General features: G+C 51.4%; 2 protein-coding genes across 5 annotated transcripts in view; one reads left to right on the forward strand and one right to left on the reverse strand.

Annotated features, from left to right (window-relative positions):
- Window positions 1–1,265: 1,265 nt before the first annotated feature.
- Window positions 1,266–5,607, reverse strand: SRSF2 (serine and arginine rich splicing factor 2). Of its 3 annotated transcripts, none has more exons than XR_011359753.1 (4): window positions 5,078–5,607; window positions 3,808–4,109; window positions 3,494–3,597; window positions 1,266–2,141 (listed from the first exon to the last, which is right to left on the reverse strand). XR_011359753.1 is itself a non-coding variant. In XM_069952723.1 (3 exons), the coding sequence occupies exons 1-2, from the start codon at window positions 5,440–5,442 to the stop codon at window positions 3,815–3,817; spliced, it is 660 nt and encodes a 219-aa protein (XP_069808824.1). In that variant the 5' UTR covers window positions 5,443–5,606; the 3' UTR covers window positions 1,266–2,141; window positions 3,808–3,814. The 3 variants fall into 3 exon arrangements, 1 of the variants encoding a protein (XP_069808824.1); XR_011359754.1 differs by lacking the exon at window positions 3,494–3,597 and having other exon boundaries at window positions 1,266–1,601; window positions 2,033–2,141; window positions 5,078–5,606; XM_069952723.1 differs by lacking the exon at window positions 3,494–3,597 and having other exon boundaries at window positions 5,078–5,606.
- Window positions 5,608–7,021: 1,414 nt separating this feature from the next.
- The window catches only part of MFSD11 (major facilitator superfamily domain containing 11), a 100,385-nt gene continuing 90,977 nt past the window's right edge, over window positions 7,022–16,429 (forward strand). Inside the window, exon 1 of one of the 2 annotated variants that reach the window (XM_069953949.1) lies at window positions 7,022–7,672. The gene's annotated coding sequence lies outside the window, so the exon portion shown is untranslated. Of the gene's footprint in view, window positions 7,673–14,978; window positions 15,290–16,429 lie in introns of those variants that run through there. The other variant, XM_069953948.1, reaches the window with a different exon arrangement.

A 16,429-nucleotide genomic window follows, 5' to 3' on the forward strand; every position in this document is an offset into this window, starting at 1 on the left:
ATCAAAATTAATGCACACAAATGCATCCGTTTTTTGAAAAAACAGATTGCAAAAACGCAGTGAACCCAGCCTTAGGAGAATTAAATGCCAAACTTATTCAAGGATGTGGGTTGTCTGTGCACTAGATATGGGTAAACACCATCTTGCTGTAGTCATCCTCCGCTAACAAGGATCTAACATTGTCCATTAGTTGGATATGATGGTCCTCAGGAAGCGGTGGGTGCAGGTAGACCTTTCCTAGTAGCATTTCCTTTGCTGTGGATGTCCATTCCTTAAATCAGTCCATCTCTGGAGGAATGGCAGCACTGAATACATGGGTTCCTGGCTTTATCCAGTAAATCTAATGTATAAACTCACTTACAGGAAAGCCCTGGACCTGTAATTACCCGCTCTCCATTTAGTGCTGTTGAGTGGTTACACCCCAAAGTATACCTGGAAGAAATGCCATATACCTGATCCCATTTTATGCATGTCTCCACCTAACCTCACTGTATACCAGCTGAGGGGGTCTTGGCCTCCATCTATTGATACATTACAGGGCCTTTTACCCTTCATATTAGGGTATGTGCACACTAAGGAATCGGGGCGGATCCCTCAGCTCATGCATCTGTAATACCACAGACTCCATTCTATGGTCGGGCAGATTCCGCTGTCTGCCCGACCATAGAATGGAGCCTATGGTACCAGCAGAGATGTGCGCGAGCTATGGAATCCGCAGTGGGTGATCTGCCCAGATTCCTTAGTGTGCACATACCCCAATATGAAGGGAAAAAGCCCTGTAATGTATGTGCACACTAAGGAATCTGGGCAGATCACCCACTGCAGATTCCATAGCTCACGCACATCTCTGCTGGTACCATAGGCTCCATTGTATGGTCAGGCAGATTCCATCATTCTTCAGGCAGACAGCGGAATCTGCCCAACCATAGAGTCTGTGTTATCAGATGCACAAGCTGAGAAATCCGCAGTGGGTGATCTGCCTTGATTCCTTAGTGTGCACAGGAGGACCCTTATGTGTATGTTGAAGCAGATACTCTGGTATTTTTCCTAGCACGTAATCCAAGTGCAGCTGCCACTAGGTGGCGCTGCATATAACTGTGGTGTCACACCTGCTGCTAAACTACAATTTCCATCACTGTTCTTACACTAACACCTACAACATGTAGATAGGATGTGTATAGATGAACACAGTGTCCTGCCACTCACAGATTATAATAAGTGATGTGGTTTCCCGCAGTTACAGGTAACAAAAGGGTTTTCCAGACTTTTTATAAAGAAAATGTTTATTAACTACATAAACAGTGGTTATAGTACAGAATGTTAGTACATACAAAAGGAATGACACCTGCATGACAGATTTACCATGTTCTATAAGGTGTTTATCATCAGTTAGATGTGCTCACTGTATGCTCCGTTATTTAATGCAAGGCCCGGGCGACTGGACGTGCAGTTGTCAGCAATTCTAACAAACTGGACAGCCATTTGTTTTTCTGCGTTACACAGGAGCAATCAGGAGAAAACAGGAAACAGCCAAGCACTCTGCACTGCAACACGCCACCTTAACAGCTAACCAGCAATACTCAACTGCTACACAACTGCGCCTAGTGCACAAAAATACACAAGAGAAAAGATTAGAGTTGTCGGCAAATAAAAACACTCCCTTGCAATATTGTCACATTAACACTTTGTACAAAATACGTTTCTTTGCATTTCAGTACCTCCCATTAAAATGTAGTTACATACATGAATTTATTCACGGTCAGTAAATGAAGTTATGTCCAAGCAGAGGCAATGACAGTACAGCGACACATTGATATAACCACCTAAGAGCCCACAGCGGAGCCCAGAGACTTTATTAAACAGCAACATTTTACCTCGGACATCCAAAGCCAACAATGAAAATCTTGTCGTTCACTAAATTACAAGAAATTGGAATAGCAACAAAATGGCACATAAAATAGAGTCTGCCACACGAGGCGCAACTTAAACTGGTAAAAAGATAGAAAAGAATCAAAATCATACAGATAACCACCTTTTCGGAAGGCTGTTTTCTTGCTCCATGTACAATTCCACGGGCTGTACATTTACTGTACAGTCATCGTCCTAGACACATCCAGCCGGGCGACTCCTTTAAAACGACTCTGGGGGTTGTGAGAAGAGACATCTATGAGAATCGTGTCAGAGAACATAGCACACGCAAGAGTGGGAAAAATGGCAATTACTAAAGAATCAGTGATCTGGGCTGGGAGACGTCTTATGGCTAAGTGCACACAGGTAAGACTTCCATTGTGTTCTTATACAGAAACTGCACTGGATTCCATGCGGTTAAACCAGATCCCATTGATTTCAATGGAAGACCTGGATAATTCAATGACTGTGGCACAGTGCAGAAGTGGTGATGGCACATCTTTTTCCAAACAGTTCCACTTTAAAGGTGGTTGTCTAGGCTTACAAAAACATGGCTGCCTTCTTTAAAGCACCACTTGTCTTCAAGAGTGCGGGTGTTACAGCTCCACTGACTTCAGTGGAACTAAGCCGTAACTATACCACACAACCTGAGGGCAGGGGTGGTGCTGTTTTTGCCAAAAAGAGGAGCTGTTTTCTCCAAGCCTGGATAACCTCTTTAGGCTCCCATTGAAATTAATGGCTTTAATGAAAACAGTGCTTGAAAAACCACATCAAAACTCAGTGCCAAGACCTGCACGACCAATTGAGATCAGGGACGGTTGAGGTTTTGGTCTGTGTGAACATGCCCTTAGACTAATGCTGAGATCTTCAGAGACTAAGGGTGCCTTTACACATCTGACAGATTTTTAAAGCCAGAGAAAAGACTAAACAGAACAGGTCAAACTACTGAGATTCCCCCCTTTAAATCCATTCCTGGCTTTGGCTTCAAAAATCTGAGATCTAGATCTGTGTAAAGGCACCATTAGGAGCCTCCATCATAGATCACATTTCACAGGAAAACATGTAGCATAAAGCTCTTTTTCCAGTAAAATGAATGACACCATGAGAGACCCCAACAGACCCTCCTGTAGAGCGGAGAGGGTGTCAGGATCTGTCTGGGAGTCACAGCATGGGGTCTGTCTTGCTGATGTGAGCACAACCTGATCTTGGTGTTTAATTTGGTACGGTGAGCTGAATGTAGGCTGGGGGTCTTGTGTGCTGGGAATCTCGGCATATGTGGGTTCTTGGATTTAATAAAAGGATTTGTCAGTACACTTGAAGCACAGCTGAAAGACCAAGGATTAAAGATTAAAGACACACTATCCTTGAAAGAGGCAGCCCTAAACACTCCTCATCCGGGGTAGTCAGTCCGGGGTCCTCCTGTCGGGAGGTGTGTGAAGAATTTACCTGCTTCTAGGTGACTATAAAATGGTGCAATCTAAGAAAGCAGAGTCTGCTGGACGCCCCTCTACCCTCATGGACCTTCCTCAGTACAGCCATGTCTGACAGATTCCAGGATAGTGCATCTTTAACAACAGACACAAACCTGCTCCATTACACGCCCACAGAAACTGCTCTCTGGAGGATCAGGAAAAACCACTTAATATCTGCAATACAGCTCACTACTCCTTAAGCAACTGGAGCCCGCAGCTTTGAGAGGAAAATGCAGATATTGGTTTAAACAGTCAGTTGGATACCCCAAAAACAACAGACATTATAAAGCCAGACAATCCCCATCAACCTAGAGCGAGACCTGGTAAACATACAAACCTTGACGGGTCCGCAGCATCCGCAGCAAACTAACTAGACTTGTGATACCCCCCCTGACTGCAGGCAGCATGTGGTCCGAGCACACCTTACCTGGGGTCTAACTGGAGCCCACTTCTTCTGGAGACTTAGGGGGAGGAGTTGGGGTTCTTGATCTGGACTTTGATTTCTTTGGTGGAGGTGAATTCTTAGATCTAGATCGAGATCTGGAACGAGACCGTGATCTGGACACAGAGGAAGACTTGGACTTTGACCTCCGGGCTGAACGAGACTTGGAACTGGAGCGGGAACGGGATCTGGTGCGGGATCGGGACTTGGATCGACTGTAACGTGAACGGCTACGTGATCTGGATCGACTCTTGCTTCTGGACCGACTGCGCCATCTTCGTCTTGGGCTGGAAGAGATAGAGGCAGATTTTAGAACTAAAAACACTTTATAGGCAGATTTGCCAAAACCTCAAGTCAAATTACAGTGGGTGTTATGAACCTAAGCTGCATTCACTAAGATTCAGAGCTAAAATTCTAAAGCGTGATCTATCAAGCATGCTGTAAAGTGAAACTGGCTCAGTTACCCCTAGCAACCAATCAGATTTCATTTTACAAAGAGTGAGGAATGAAAGGTGGAATCTGATTGGTTGCTAGGGGCAACTGAGCCAGCTTCACTTTACAGCATGTTTGATAAATCTCCCCATGGTCTCCATACAGCTGAATACATATTAGTGGCACAATAAGCATGTAAAGTGTAAACTACATGAGGGCAGCTAAGCCTCCAGTCTATTGTACCCCATGGCTGATGGCGGGTATGCCGGCCTTCACACCTCTATCCACAGCTTAGCCTTCCAGTATACAGGCTGTTTCTCACTACTGTTCCCTCCAAAATAAATCAGTAGAATAGTAATGTTCTAGACCCACACAGAGGACCCTACAGACTCACATGGGAATCAACAGGAGGATGGAAGCCTGTATGGGACACCCAATTATCTAAAGTTTAATGGCCTACAAAGTTAGATGTAAAGAATGCAATGAAGCCCTAGAGCCGGCGGCACCATTGACTTTAATGGAGACAATGAGGTTTGTGGCTGGGGCCTATTACCCCTCATATATGTAACAACCTTACAGCCAGGACCCCCATACTCTATGGTGTGTGCCGCTTCCCTTTGGCCGCCCAGGCATGACGGGAAATGTAGTTTAGCACCGGCTGCAGGGCCGAAGGTTCCCCATCCCCGATAGATAAGCTGCAGACTACATCTCCCAGCATGCCTCGCGTTGTAGTCCTGCGGCAGAGTGGCGCGCTCCGCCACGCGGGAAGCGGCGCCATCTTACCCCTCCCCCTCCCGCGGGCTTGCCTCCCCCGTGCACTCACCTCCTGCTGCGGCGGCCGTAGTCTCCGTATCTCCGGGGAGGGGGTCCTCGGCGGCCGTGGTGAGAGTCCGGTGGGCGGCCGTAGCGCGCCATCTGCACCCGCAGCTCCCGCCCGTCCAGCACGGCCCCGTCCATGGCGTCCATCGCGTCCTCGGCGTCGCGCTTGTCATGGAAGCGAACAAAGGCGAAGCCGCGGCTCTCCTTGGTGTAGCGGTCCCGCGGGATGTAGACGTCGCCCACCCGGCCGTACTTCTCGAACACGCGGCGCAGTGTCTCCGGGGACGTGCGGTACGTCAGGTTATCCACCTTGAGGGAAGTCATCCCCTCCACATCGGGTGGGGGCCGCCCATAGCTCATATCAGCCATGGCAGCGGATCAGTGAGCGATACTAAGGGGAGAACTGGCGCCGAGCACTCGCGGCCGCCCTCCGCCTCACACCGTACGTAACCTGCAGCGCAGTAACCGGCTTAGTACTCTTCCTCTCCTTATAACCGCCTCCGTCTGCTACAAAATGGCGGCAGCAAACTGACTACACCGCTCACTGCCCCGCCTCCTGCTCGGAGCCAATCAGGCACGTAGACGCCCACTGAAAGAATTGTCCTATTGGTTAGGTTTTAGGTGGCCCCGCCCCCTCTATGGCGCGCTCTCCTCAAGATGGCGACTACCGTATATCCTCGTGTATACAGGGCCTGTTGTACTGCGTTTATTTGTTAACGACGCAAGGCGGAACTGTAGAAAGGCGCTCAAAAGGAAAGAAAAATATATAAAGTCATAACAACAATCATTACGTCACGATATAAAGTTATAAGGGATGACTGATCAGTGGGGATCGGGCTGCTGGGAATGAAGGCCAACAGTACAGAACCCCATTCATTGTCTATGACGGGAAGGGAACCCTCTAGCTGTTGCAAAACTACAATTCCCATCATGCCAAGAGAGCCAAAGCTAAAGCTTTGGCTCTCCAGGCATGATGGGAATTGTAGTTTTGCGACAGCTGGAGGGCCGAAGGTTTCCCATCCCTGTTATATGGGGACAGGAGTCAGCAATGCTTAGAAGCCCTATAGAGCATGAGGGACATCTTGTAAAGCATTAATTGTCCAGCCATTTTATAGCTATGGATCCCAAATAGAGATGAGTGAACCTGGAGCATGCTGGAGTCCATCCGAACCCGAACTTTCGGCATGTGATTAGCGGTGGCTGCTGAAGCTGAATAAAGCCCTAAGGCTATGTGGAAATCATGGATATTGTCATTGGCTGTCTCCATGTTTTCCAGACAACCTTAGAGCTTTATCCAAGTTCAGCAGCCACCGCTAATCAAATACCGAACGTTCGGATCGACTCGAACCCGAACCCGGTTCACTCATCTCTAATCCTAAACTTTTCCAGTTGTCAATAACCCAGCTGTTGTATGACCGATGGCTATAGGCTATTTCCACACAAAGTATACTTACGTATAACTACAGCCGTTGTTGCCGATTGCAACAACGGCCGTGATTAATATGAAAATATACGTGCTGTTGCCGCCTATGAAATCCCAGCCGAAGTGTATACACATAGGGGGATGTATCAAGTGGTGAAATGTTTTTGTTTTTTTCTCGGCGGAAAGTGCCGATTTGCGAAAGATTTTATTCGCAAATGGCCGGACTTAATAAATGTCCCCCATAGTATACACTCAGGCCGGGATCCCTAGCAGCGCTACAAACAACTGACATGTCGGTTTTCTGCGGCCGCTATTCAGTGAATAGCAGCCGCAGAAAACCCTGTCAGTGCACACTGTGGAGCGAGGGGCTACGGCCGCTCGCTCCATAGTGTGCAGTGGAGAGTTCTGATGCGGGCGCATCAGAACTCCGTGGCCCTAAAGATGATCCAGCCGGTACTGCAGCACCGGCCGGGATGATCTTTTCTGAGACCGGCCATTACGTGACCCTGCCGGATCACTGAACAGCCAGTCTCATACTGTGTATAAACATGGCCATACACTGTATCCATGTTTTCCAGGACTCCATAGGGTTGGCTGGCTCCAGTTGTGCTCATGTCTCCTCATGGCTGATGGTGGAAGAGTGGAGGCACCTCACACACTGGCTGTAGTGGTGGCTCCTATTCCAGTACCAGGATGGTGTCAGTTCTCTCTGTAGGAGGACCTATCCTTCCAGAAACGTCTGTGTGGGATTTACACGTACAGGATCTGCAGCAAATTTCACGCAGCGATCCTGCGTCCTGTCATTTTCTATGGCTTTACATAGTCGCAGTGGATTTTTTTATTCCACTGCGAGCATTTTAGGCCCCGCCCCCTTAACCCGTCACTGCCCGGCTAATACATTACCTGTCCATGCTCCTCAGGCTCTTGACTCCCTGATGTCCCACTCAGCCAATCAGTGACTACGGTGCCGGCACGGAGATCCCGGTGGGCAGTCTACTTTTCAGAATGCTTCCCACAATTAGCGCCAGTTTATTTACATGCACTTTGGCCTGCTCAGTGAAAACTGCTATTAAAGCGCGAAATCCACTGTGAATGCGCAACATGTGAATCCACCCTAAAGGCTGCCGGCACTGGTAGGGACTGTACACACCTGCAGCAATGGGATGGTATGAGTCAGTAAGTATGTGGTGGTGCCCTATTTGTTCATCCATAGAGTTGTATTATCATGCTCCTACACTATGTTCTGCACCTGGATGGAAGCCCACATCAATCAGATTCTACAGGAAACACTAGATTCACCCGACCAGGCACAGATCATTCCTGTCAGAAATGAAGTCATTCTTGTTTAAAATTTCCATTTTATCAGAGTGAAGGAGAATGTTGCCAGAGATCAATCACCCATCACCTGGGGTCATTGATAATGTATAGCCATTATATGATTGATTGTATTGGCCAATTCTTAATATGTGAGAAAAAGTCGTCCAGTCAGTAATTTAAAGGGGTACTCCAGAGAAAAAAAAAACGTATAGTTGTTTGTAAAAGCCTCAGTATAAATGCTGTATTATAACTCTGTACAACTTGTAGGTGCTGGACCCCTTATTATACAACATCAGGGGGGACTAGAAAACCAGACGGTAGCACTTAAAAGGGGTTGGCCACTTTATAGTAAAATCGTTCAGTTTACAGTATTAGGCTGGGTTCACACTGCGTTTTCAACATCCGTTTAACGGATCCGTTTTTTGTTTTTTTTTAATGGTCAAAAAAGTAGTGTCAACAGAACTTTATTGTGTTTCAAAACGAGTCTGTTTTGATGCGTTTTTTTTTTTATAATGGAAGTTAATGGAAAAATGGATCAAAAACGCATTTTTTTTTTGCAATTCCTTTTTATTTGCAAAAAACGGATCCGTTAAACGGATGCTAAAAACGCAGTGTGAACCTAGCCTTAGGCCATGTTCACACAACGTGAAACACTGGCCTGTGTTAGTGTACACCTGCATCCCAATACACCACTGAATACAATGCAGAGTGTGTCCGAAGCCACACTCTCCACTGTGTGACCTGTCAGGGTTGTGCACTCCTGCCGGCATTACCTCAGACTGCAGCACAATTTAAGTTTAGTATTAGGGTACAAACACACACACCGTATACGCAGCGTATTTACTGCTGCGATACGCAGCAAATACGCAGCAGATTAGATCTAAATAACTGAACACAGCATCAAATCTGTACCACCAAATCTGCTGCAGATCTGCTGTGTATCTGCTGCATATACGGTGTGTGTGTTTGTACCCTTAGGTTACAAACCCACTTGCCGGATCTGCAGCGAGTCTCCATGCTGCGTTTTTGCAGCGAGACTCGCTGTAGATCCCGGCCCTATACTTTTAATGGCAGACAAACACGCAGCAGGGATGTACATCCCTGCTGCGAGTTTGTCTGCAGCCCACCCCATTAACTCCCCGGCCGCCGGAGCTGATACTTCACCTGATCCCGGCGGTTCCCGATGTCTTCAGCAAGCCGGAGCGGGGACCAGGTGAAGTATATGCTCCAGCCAGCCGCCCACAGCCCCGGCCGCCCGATCGCTCCCCCTGCAGCCCCGGCCGCCCGATCGCACGCCCCCCCCCCGCAGCACCGATCGCACGCCCCCCCGAACGAGCGGCCGGGGCTGCGGGGGGGCGTGTGTGCGATCGGGGCTGCGGGGGGGGCGTGTGTGCGATCGGGGGGGCGTGTGTGCGATCGGGGCTGCGGGGGGGGGGGGGGCGATCGGGCGGCCGGGGCTGCGGGCGGCTGGCTGGAGCATATACCTCACCTGGTCCCCGCTCCGGCTTGCTGAAGACATCGGGAACCGCCGGAGCCGGGATCAGGTGAAGTATCAGCTCCGGCGGCCGGGGGGTTAATGGGGTGGGCTGCAGACAAACTCGCAGCAGGGATGTACATCCCTGCTGCGTGTTTGTCTGCCATTAAAAGTATAGGGCCGGGATCTGCAGCGAGTCTCGCTGCAAAAACGCAGCATGGAGACTCGCTGCAGATCCGGCAAGTGGGTTTGTAACCTTAATCACGGCCCTTGTTGCAAATCGGCAACAACAGCCTTAATTAATACTAAACTTACGTTGTGTGAACATGGCCTTTGTAAGTGTACTCACTGTATATACTGACAGCAGATCCCTGTGTACAGTAGCGGATTATAATAGGTCCATTTTGGGCGGTAGCTCGGGGCCCTGAGCTCCTGGGGGGGCCCATGGCCACCCAAAAAAGACTTTTCAAAGTGGTTTATTGTTTCCTGACCACTGTTCTCCCATGATTTGCAAAAAGTTGATGCTTTTTTACTGCAACTTTGCACAAATCAGGGCATCATGACATTTTCTATCCTGTTCTATGAACACCACGCTAGTGCTGCCATAGTTACAGTGGGGTGGGGGGCCCAGGCTTGGTGAACAGCCCGGGGACTATGGTAAAGTTAATCCGCCTCTGCCTGTGTACCTCATAGAGCCAAAACCAGACTCCCCTCCTCCAGGCTGTGCTGTCCTGCTCTGTGGTGTTTCTGTCCATAAGATTGACGACATGGAGGAGCATGTGACCATGCCCCGCCCCCAGTGTCCACCATAGGCATATACATGGTCGGTGGAGGACAATGGGGGCGTGGCATAGTCACATGCTTCTCCATGTCGGCCATCTTATGGACAAACTCATCACAGAACAGGACAGCACAGCCTGGAGGGGAGTCTAGTTTGAGCTCTATGAGGTACACAGGGAGCTGCTGTCAGTATACACAGTGAGTCCACTTACTAATACTTTAGACTGAGCTATATAATTATAAAGTAGCCAACCCCTAAAGCTTTGGCGGCCCTGGCATGATGGGAATTACAGTTTTACACAGCTGAAGGGCTGAAGGTTCCCCATCCCTGCTTTAGGGACTAGGAAATGGTCAGACGCCGCCACACTGTTATGTCTCACACAAAAATCATATGCAAAAATATATATATATTTTTTAATGGAGGTCTATGGGGAACGTATTAAAACGAACGATGAACAAATTTACAGTAATAACCAAGCCAAGCGAAATCAGCTCCTCAGCCGCTGACTGCCGCTCCTCCCCGGGTGCTGGAAAAGCTGGATCCAGTCCTAGGAGACTTCTCCTGGTTTCCCAGAACTGGATCCAGCTTTTCCAGCAACCGGAGTGGAGCTGCACAGAGCGGCAGTCTGCTATAAAGCAGCAGCTGAGGAGCAGATTTCGCTTTGCTTGGTTATTACTGTAAATTCGCTCATCTCTATTTAAAACATACTTTTACATTTCAATGCAAAATATATACGTTTTCTTAAAAAAAACTTCCCCCTAACCTCCAGAGGCCCTCCCCCTCCCCTCATAACCTCCAGAGACCCCCCATAAGCCTTAAAGGAGAAGTCCGGCCAAAATTATTTTTTTATATGTTATTACTGATGGAAAGTTATACAATTTTCTAATGTACATTAATTATGGGAAATGCTCCTGTACTGCTATTTCCCTTAATTTAGTGTATCAGGAAGTGTTAGAATTCTCCCAGAAGCAGTGACGTCACGACGAAAGGTGTAATTCCTATGGAGTGTCCAGCAGGGGGCGCACTATATATAGAAGTCAATGAGTACCATTGACTTCTATATATATAGTGCGCCCCTGCTGGACACTCCATTGGAATTACAATGGATGTGTATGTAATGTAATATACAGTGTTTTTGATTGAATACATTTATGAAACACGTTGGGGAGCAAGTGTCCTTGCTCCCCAAAGTATTCCATAAATGTAAGCAATCAGTACATCACAGTAAGCCCGCCACTACCGAACGCCCGCCGCTGTGGACTACTCTCAACTACTACTCTCCCCACCCGCTCATAGCATGTGCAGGTGATGGGAGAGTAGTAGCCGGGTTATATGGCTGAGATCGCCGCCGCGATGCCGCGCTGGGGAGCCGTTCATCACTGCAGCCATCATCCCCCTCCGCTCCCCCCTCCTGCTGCTTCCTTACTCTATGTGATAGCTGACTTCCTGCCGGGCCGCCGCTCTCCGTTCACACGTGCCGGCGGCCGGGCAGGAAGTCAGCTATAGAGTAAGGAAGCAGCAAGAGGGGGGAGCGGAGGGGGATGATGGCTGCAGTGATGAACGGCTCCCCAGCGCGGCATCGCGGCGGCGATCTCACCCATATAACCCGGCCACTACTCTCCCATCACCTGCACATGCTATGAGCAGGTGGGGAGAGTAGTAGTTGAGAGTAGTCCACAGCGGCGGGCGTTCGGTAGTGGCGGCAGCGGCGGGCGTTCGGTAGTGGCGGGCTTACTGTGATGTACTGATTGCTTACATTTATGGAATACTTTGGGGAGCAAGGACACTTGCTCCCCAACGTATTTCATAAATGTATTCAATCAAAAACACTGTATACTACATTTACATACACATCCATTGTAATTCCAATGGAGTGTCCAGCAGGGGCGCACTATATATAGAAGTCAATGGTACTCATTGACTTCTATATATAGTGCGCCCCCTGCTGGACACTCCATAGGAATTACACCTTTCGTCGTGACGTCACTGCTTCTGGGAGAATTCTAACACTTCCTGGTACACTAAATTAAGGGAAATAGCAGTATAGGAGCATTTCCCATAATTAATGTACATTAGAAAATTGTATAACTTTCCATCAGTAATAACATATAAAAAAAATAATTTTGGCCGGACTTCTCCTTTAAGAGACCCCCTCCCTCCACAACCTCCAGAGACCCTCCCCCTCCCCCCATAACCTCCAGAGATCCTCCATAAACTCCAGAGACCCTCCCCCTCCCCTTTAACCTCGAGACCCCCTCCCTCCCCCATAACCTTGAGACCTCCTCCCTCCCCCATATCCTCCAGACACCCCTCTTCCCCCCATATCCTCCAGAGACCCACTCCCTCCCCCCACAACCTCCAGAAACCCACCCTCTCCCCCCATAACCTCCAGAGACCCCCTTCCCCCATATCCTCCAGAGACCCCCTCCCTCCCCCCACAACCTCCAGAGACCCCCCCATAACCTCCAGAAATCCACCCTCTCCCCCCATAACCTACAGAGACCCCCTCCCCTCCCCCATATCCTCCAGAGACCCCCTCCCCTCCCTCCCCCATATCCTCCAGAGACCCCCTCCCCTATATCCTCCAGAGACCCCCTCCCCCATATCCTCCAGAGACCCACTTCTCCCCCTCATATCCTCTAGAGACCCCCATATCCTCCAGAGACCCCCTCATATCCTCCAGAGATCCCCCTCCCCCACATATCCTCCAGAGACCCCCTCCCTCCCCCCATATCCTCCAGAGACCTCTCTTCCCTCATATCCTCCAGAGACCCCCTCCCTCCCCCATATCCTCCAGAGACCCCCTCCTCCCCCTCATATCCTCCAGAGACCCCCTCCCCTCCCCCATATCCTCCAGAGACCCCTCCTCCCCCTCATATCCTCCAGAGACCCCCTCCCCTATATCCTCCAGAGACCCCCTCCCCCATATCGTCCAGAGACCCACTCCTCCCCCTCATATCCTCCAGAGACCCCCATATCCTCCAGAGACCCCCTCCCCTCCCCCATATCCTCCAGAGACCCCCTCATATCCTCCAGAGACCCCCTCCCCCATATCCTCCAGAGACCCCCTCCCTCCCCCATATCCTCCAGAGACCCCTCCCTCCCCCATATCCTCCAGAGACCCCCTCCCTCCCCCCATATTCTCCAGAGACCCCTCCCTCCCCCCATATCCTCCAGAGACCCCTCTTCCCCCATATCCTCCAGAGACCCCCTCCCCCATATCCTCCAGAGACCCCCTCCTCCCCCTCATATCCTCCAGAGACCCCCTGCCATCCCCCATATCCTCCAGAGACCCCCCTCCCCCCATATCCTCCAGAGACCCCCCCATAACCTCCAGAGACCCCCTCATATCCTCCAGAGACCCCCTCCCCCATATCCTCCAGAGACCCCTCCCTCCCCCATATCCTCCAGAGACCCCCTCCCTCCCCCCATATTCTCCAGAGACCCCTCCCTCCCCCCATATCCTCCAGAGACCCCTCTTCCCCCATATCCTCCAGAGACCCCCTCCCCCATATCCTCCAGAGACCCCCTCCTCCCCCTCATATCCTCCAGAGACCCCCTCCTCCCCCTCATATCCTCCAGAGACCCCCTGCCATCCCCCATATCCTCCAGAGACCCCCCTCCCCCCATATCCTCCAGAGACCCCCCCATAACCTCCAGAGACCCCCTCATATCCTCCAGAGACCCCCTCCCCCATATCCTCCAGAGACCCCCTCCCTCCCCCATATCCTCCAGAGACCCCTCCCTCCCCCTCATATCCTCCAGAGACCCCCTCCTCCCCCCATATCCTCCAGAGACCCCCTCCTCCCCCCATATCCTCCAGAGACCCCTCCCTCCCCCCCATATCCTCCAGAGACCCCTCTTCCCCCATATCCTCCAGAGACCCCCTCCCCCATATCCTCCAGAGACCCCCTCCTCCCCCTCATATCCTCCAGAGACCCCCTCCTCCCCCTCATATCCTCCAGAGACCCCCTGCCATCCCCCATATCCTCCAGAGACCCCCCTCCCCCCATATCCTCCAGAGACCCCCCATAACCTCCAGAGACCCCCCATATCCTCCAGAGATCCCCTCCTCCCCCCATATCCTCCAGAGACCCCCTCCTCCCCCTCATATCCTCCAGAGACCCCCTCCTCCCCCTCATATCCTCCAGAGACCCCCTCCCCTCCCCCATATCCTCCAGAGACCCCTCCTCCCCCTCATATCCTCCAGAGACCCCCTCCCCTATATCCTCCAGAGACCCCCTCCCCCATATCCTCCAGAGACCCACTCCTCCCCCTCATATCCTCCAGAGACTCCCCATATCCTCCAGAGACCCCCTCCCCCATATCCTCCAGAGACCCCTTCCCTCCCCCATATCCTCCAGAGACCCCCTCCCTCCCCCCATATTCTCCAGACCCCCTCCCTCCCCCCATATCCTCCAGAGACCCCTCTTCCCCCATATCCTCCAGAGACCCCCTCCCCCATATCCTCCAGAGACCCCCTCCTCCCCCTCATATCCTCCAGAGACCCCCTGCCACCCCCCATATCCTCCAGAGACCCCCCTCCCCCCATATCCTCCAGAGACCCCCCATATCCTCCAGAGACCCCCTCCTCCCTCCATATCCTCCAGAGACCCCCTCCTCCCTCCATATCCTCCAGAGACCCCCTCCTCCCTCCATATCCTCCAGAGACCCCCTCCTCCCTCCATATCCTCCAGAGACCCTCCCCCCCCATAACTTTCAGAGACCCCCCCCCCCTTCCCCCAGTGTTTGTACTGCAGGTCTCCTGTTTGTACTATAACACTGACAGGGTTAAGCGGAGCTGACAGGGTTAAGCACGTGCAGCCTGTGACGTGGCAGGCCGAGGTGGCTGCTGGGATGTGTAGTCTTAGCGCCACTTCCTGTGCCGGGGATCCTGAGCAGCAAGTAGCGGTACCGCAACGGTTTCTGTATACCACGCTCTTCTAGAGGCGTGTACAGTGCGAAGATTAACCCCGTCATAGCCGCACGGGTGTTCAGCACGGGCTCACATGCCCGGTGTGTACGAGCACATACGGGGTTATCGTGCCGGGAATTGCTTGGTCACCTCTGGACTTCATTTCCCGGCATGCTCGGCGCGTCTCCACCTTAGTCAGCTGACTCGTAAATGTGGAAACAGATGCAGCCTGCGGAGGTCAGGTGACCAGCCTTGTCCCTTGTCTGCTGCCCGGCAAACTTCTCTCAGTGCTGCGGCCGGAGCCAGGTAAGAGGCGGTGACACTACAACTCCCAGCATGCCTCGTCAGCTCCAGCACTGTCCACACGGGATGGAAGCTGTGGGTCTATGGCTGAGTGACTGCTGAGCAGTGTTCTCCAACCTGTGGCTCTCCAGAACTACAACTCCCATCATGCCTGGCCTGTTATTGGCTGTGTGGGCATGATGGGATTTGTAGTTTGCAGCAGTTTGAGCACAGATTCCTCCTCAGTACAGTCTATCTATGTGTTTGTCTGTAGATGGGATCATGTGTAGCTTCCTATTCCTGCTCAGCATTACTCTGTGTTTCTGTAGCAGATATTCCAGTGTCCGGCACAGCGGTCTCTGCTACATAGCCGGCATAGTACCAGATATTCCAGTGTCCGGCACAGTGACCTCTGCTACATAGCCGGCATAGTACCAGATATTCCAGTGTCCAGCGCACAGCGGTCTCTGCTACATAGCCGGCATAGTACCAGATATTCCAGTGTCCGGCACAGCGGTCTCTGCTACATAGGCGGCATAGTACCAGATATTCCAGTGTCCGGCACAGTGACCTCTGCTACATAGGCGGCATAGTACCAGATATTCCAGTGTCCGGCACAGCGACCTCTGCTACATAGCCGGCATAGTACCAGATATTCCAGTGTCCGGCACACAGCGGTCTCTGCTACATAGCCGGCATAGTACCAGATATTCCAGTGTCCGGCACACAGCGGTCTCTGCTACATAGCCGGCATAGTACCAGATATTCCAGTGTCCGGCACAGTGACCTCTGCTACATAGCCGGCATAGTACCAGATATTCCAGTGTCTGGCACACAGCGACCTCTGCTACATAGCCGGCATAGTACCAGATATTCCAGTGTCCGGCACAGTGACCTCAGCTACATAGCCGGCAGGCCCGGACTGGTAATCTGGCAAGCCGGGCAAATGCCCGCTGGGCTGGCCAGATTACCAGTCCGTGGGCCGCCCGGGCTGCATCAAAAAAAAAAATCACCGCCGCGGCCCGTTTCTCTTCCCCGTCCGCTTCTGCCCGCTCCGGTCACCGCAGTCCGCTCGGTCCGCCTCCTGTCACCGGATCACAGCCTCTGCCCCCTCCGGTCACTGCAGCCCGCTCGGCCCGCCCCTGACGTGCGCCGCTAATCCAA

The sequence above is a fragment of the Dendropsophus ebraccatus genome, chromosome 14, assembly GCF_027789765.1.
Source record: "Dendropsophus ebraccatus isolate aDenEbr1 chromosome 14, aDenEbr1.pat, whole genome shotgun sequence".
NCBI lineage: Eukaryota > Metazoa > Chordata > Amphibia > Anura > Hylidae > Dendropsophus > Dendropsophus ebraccatus.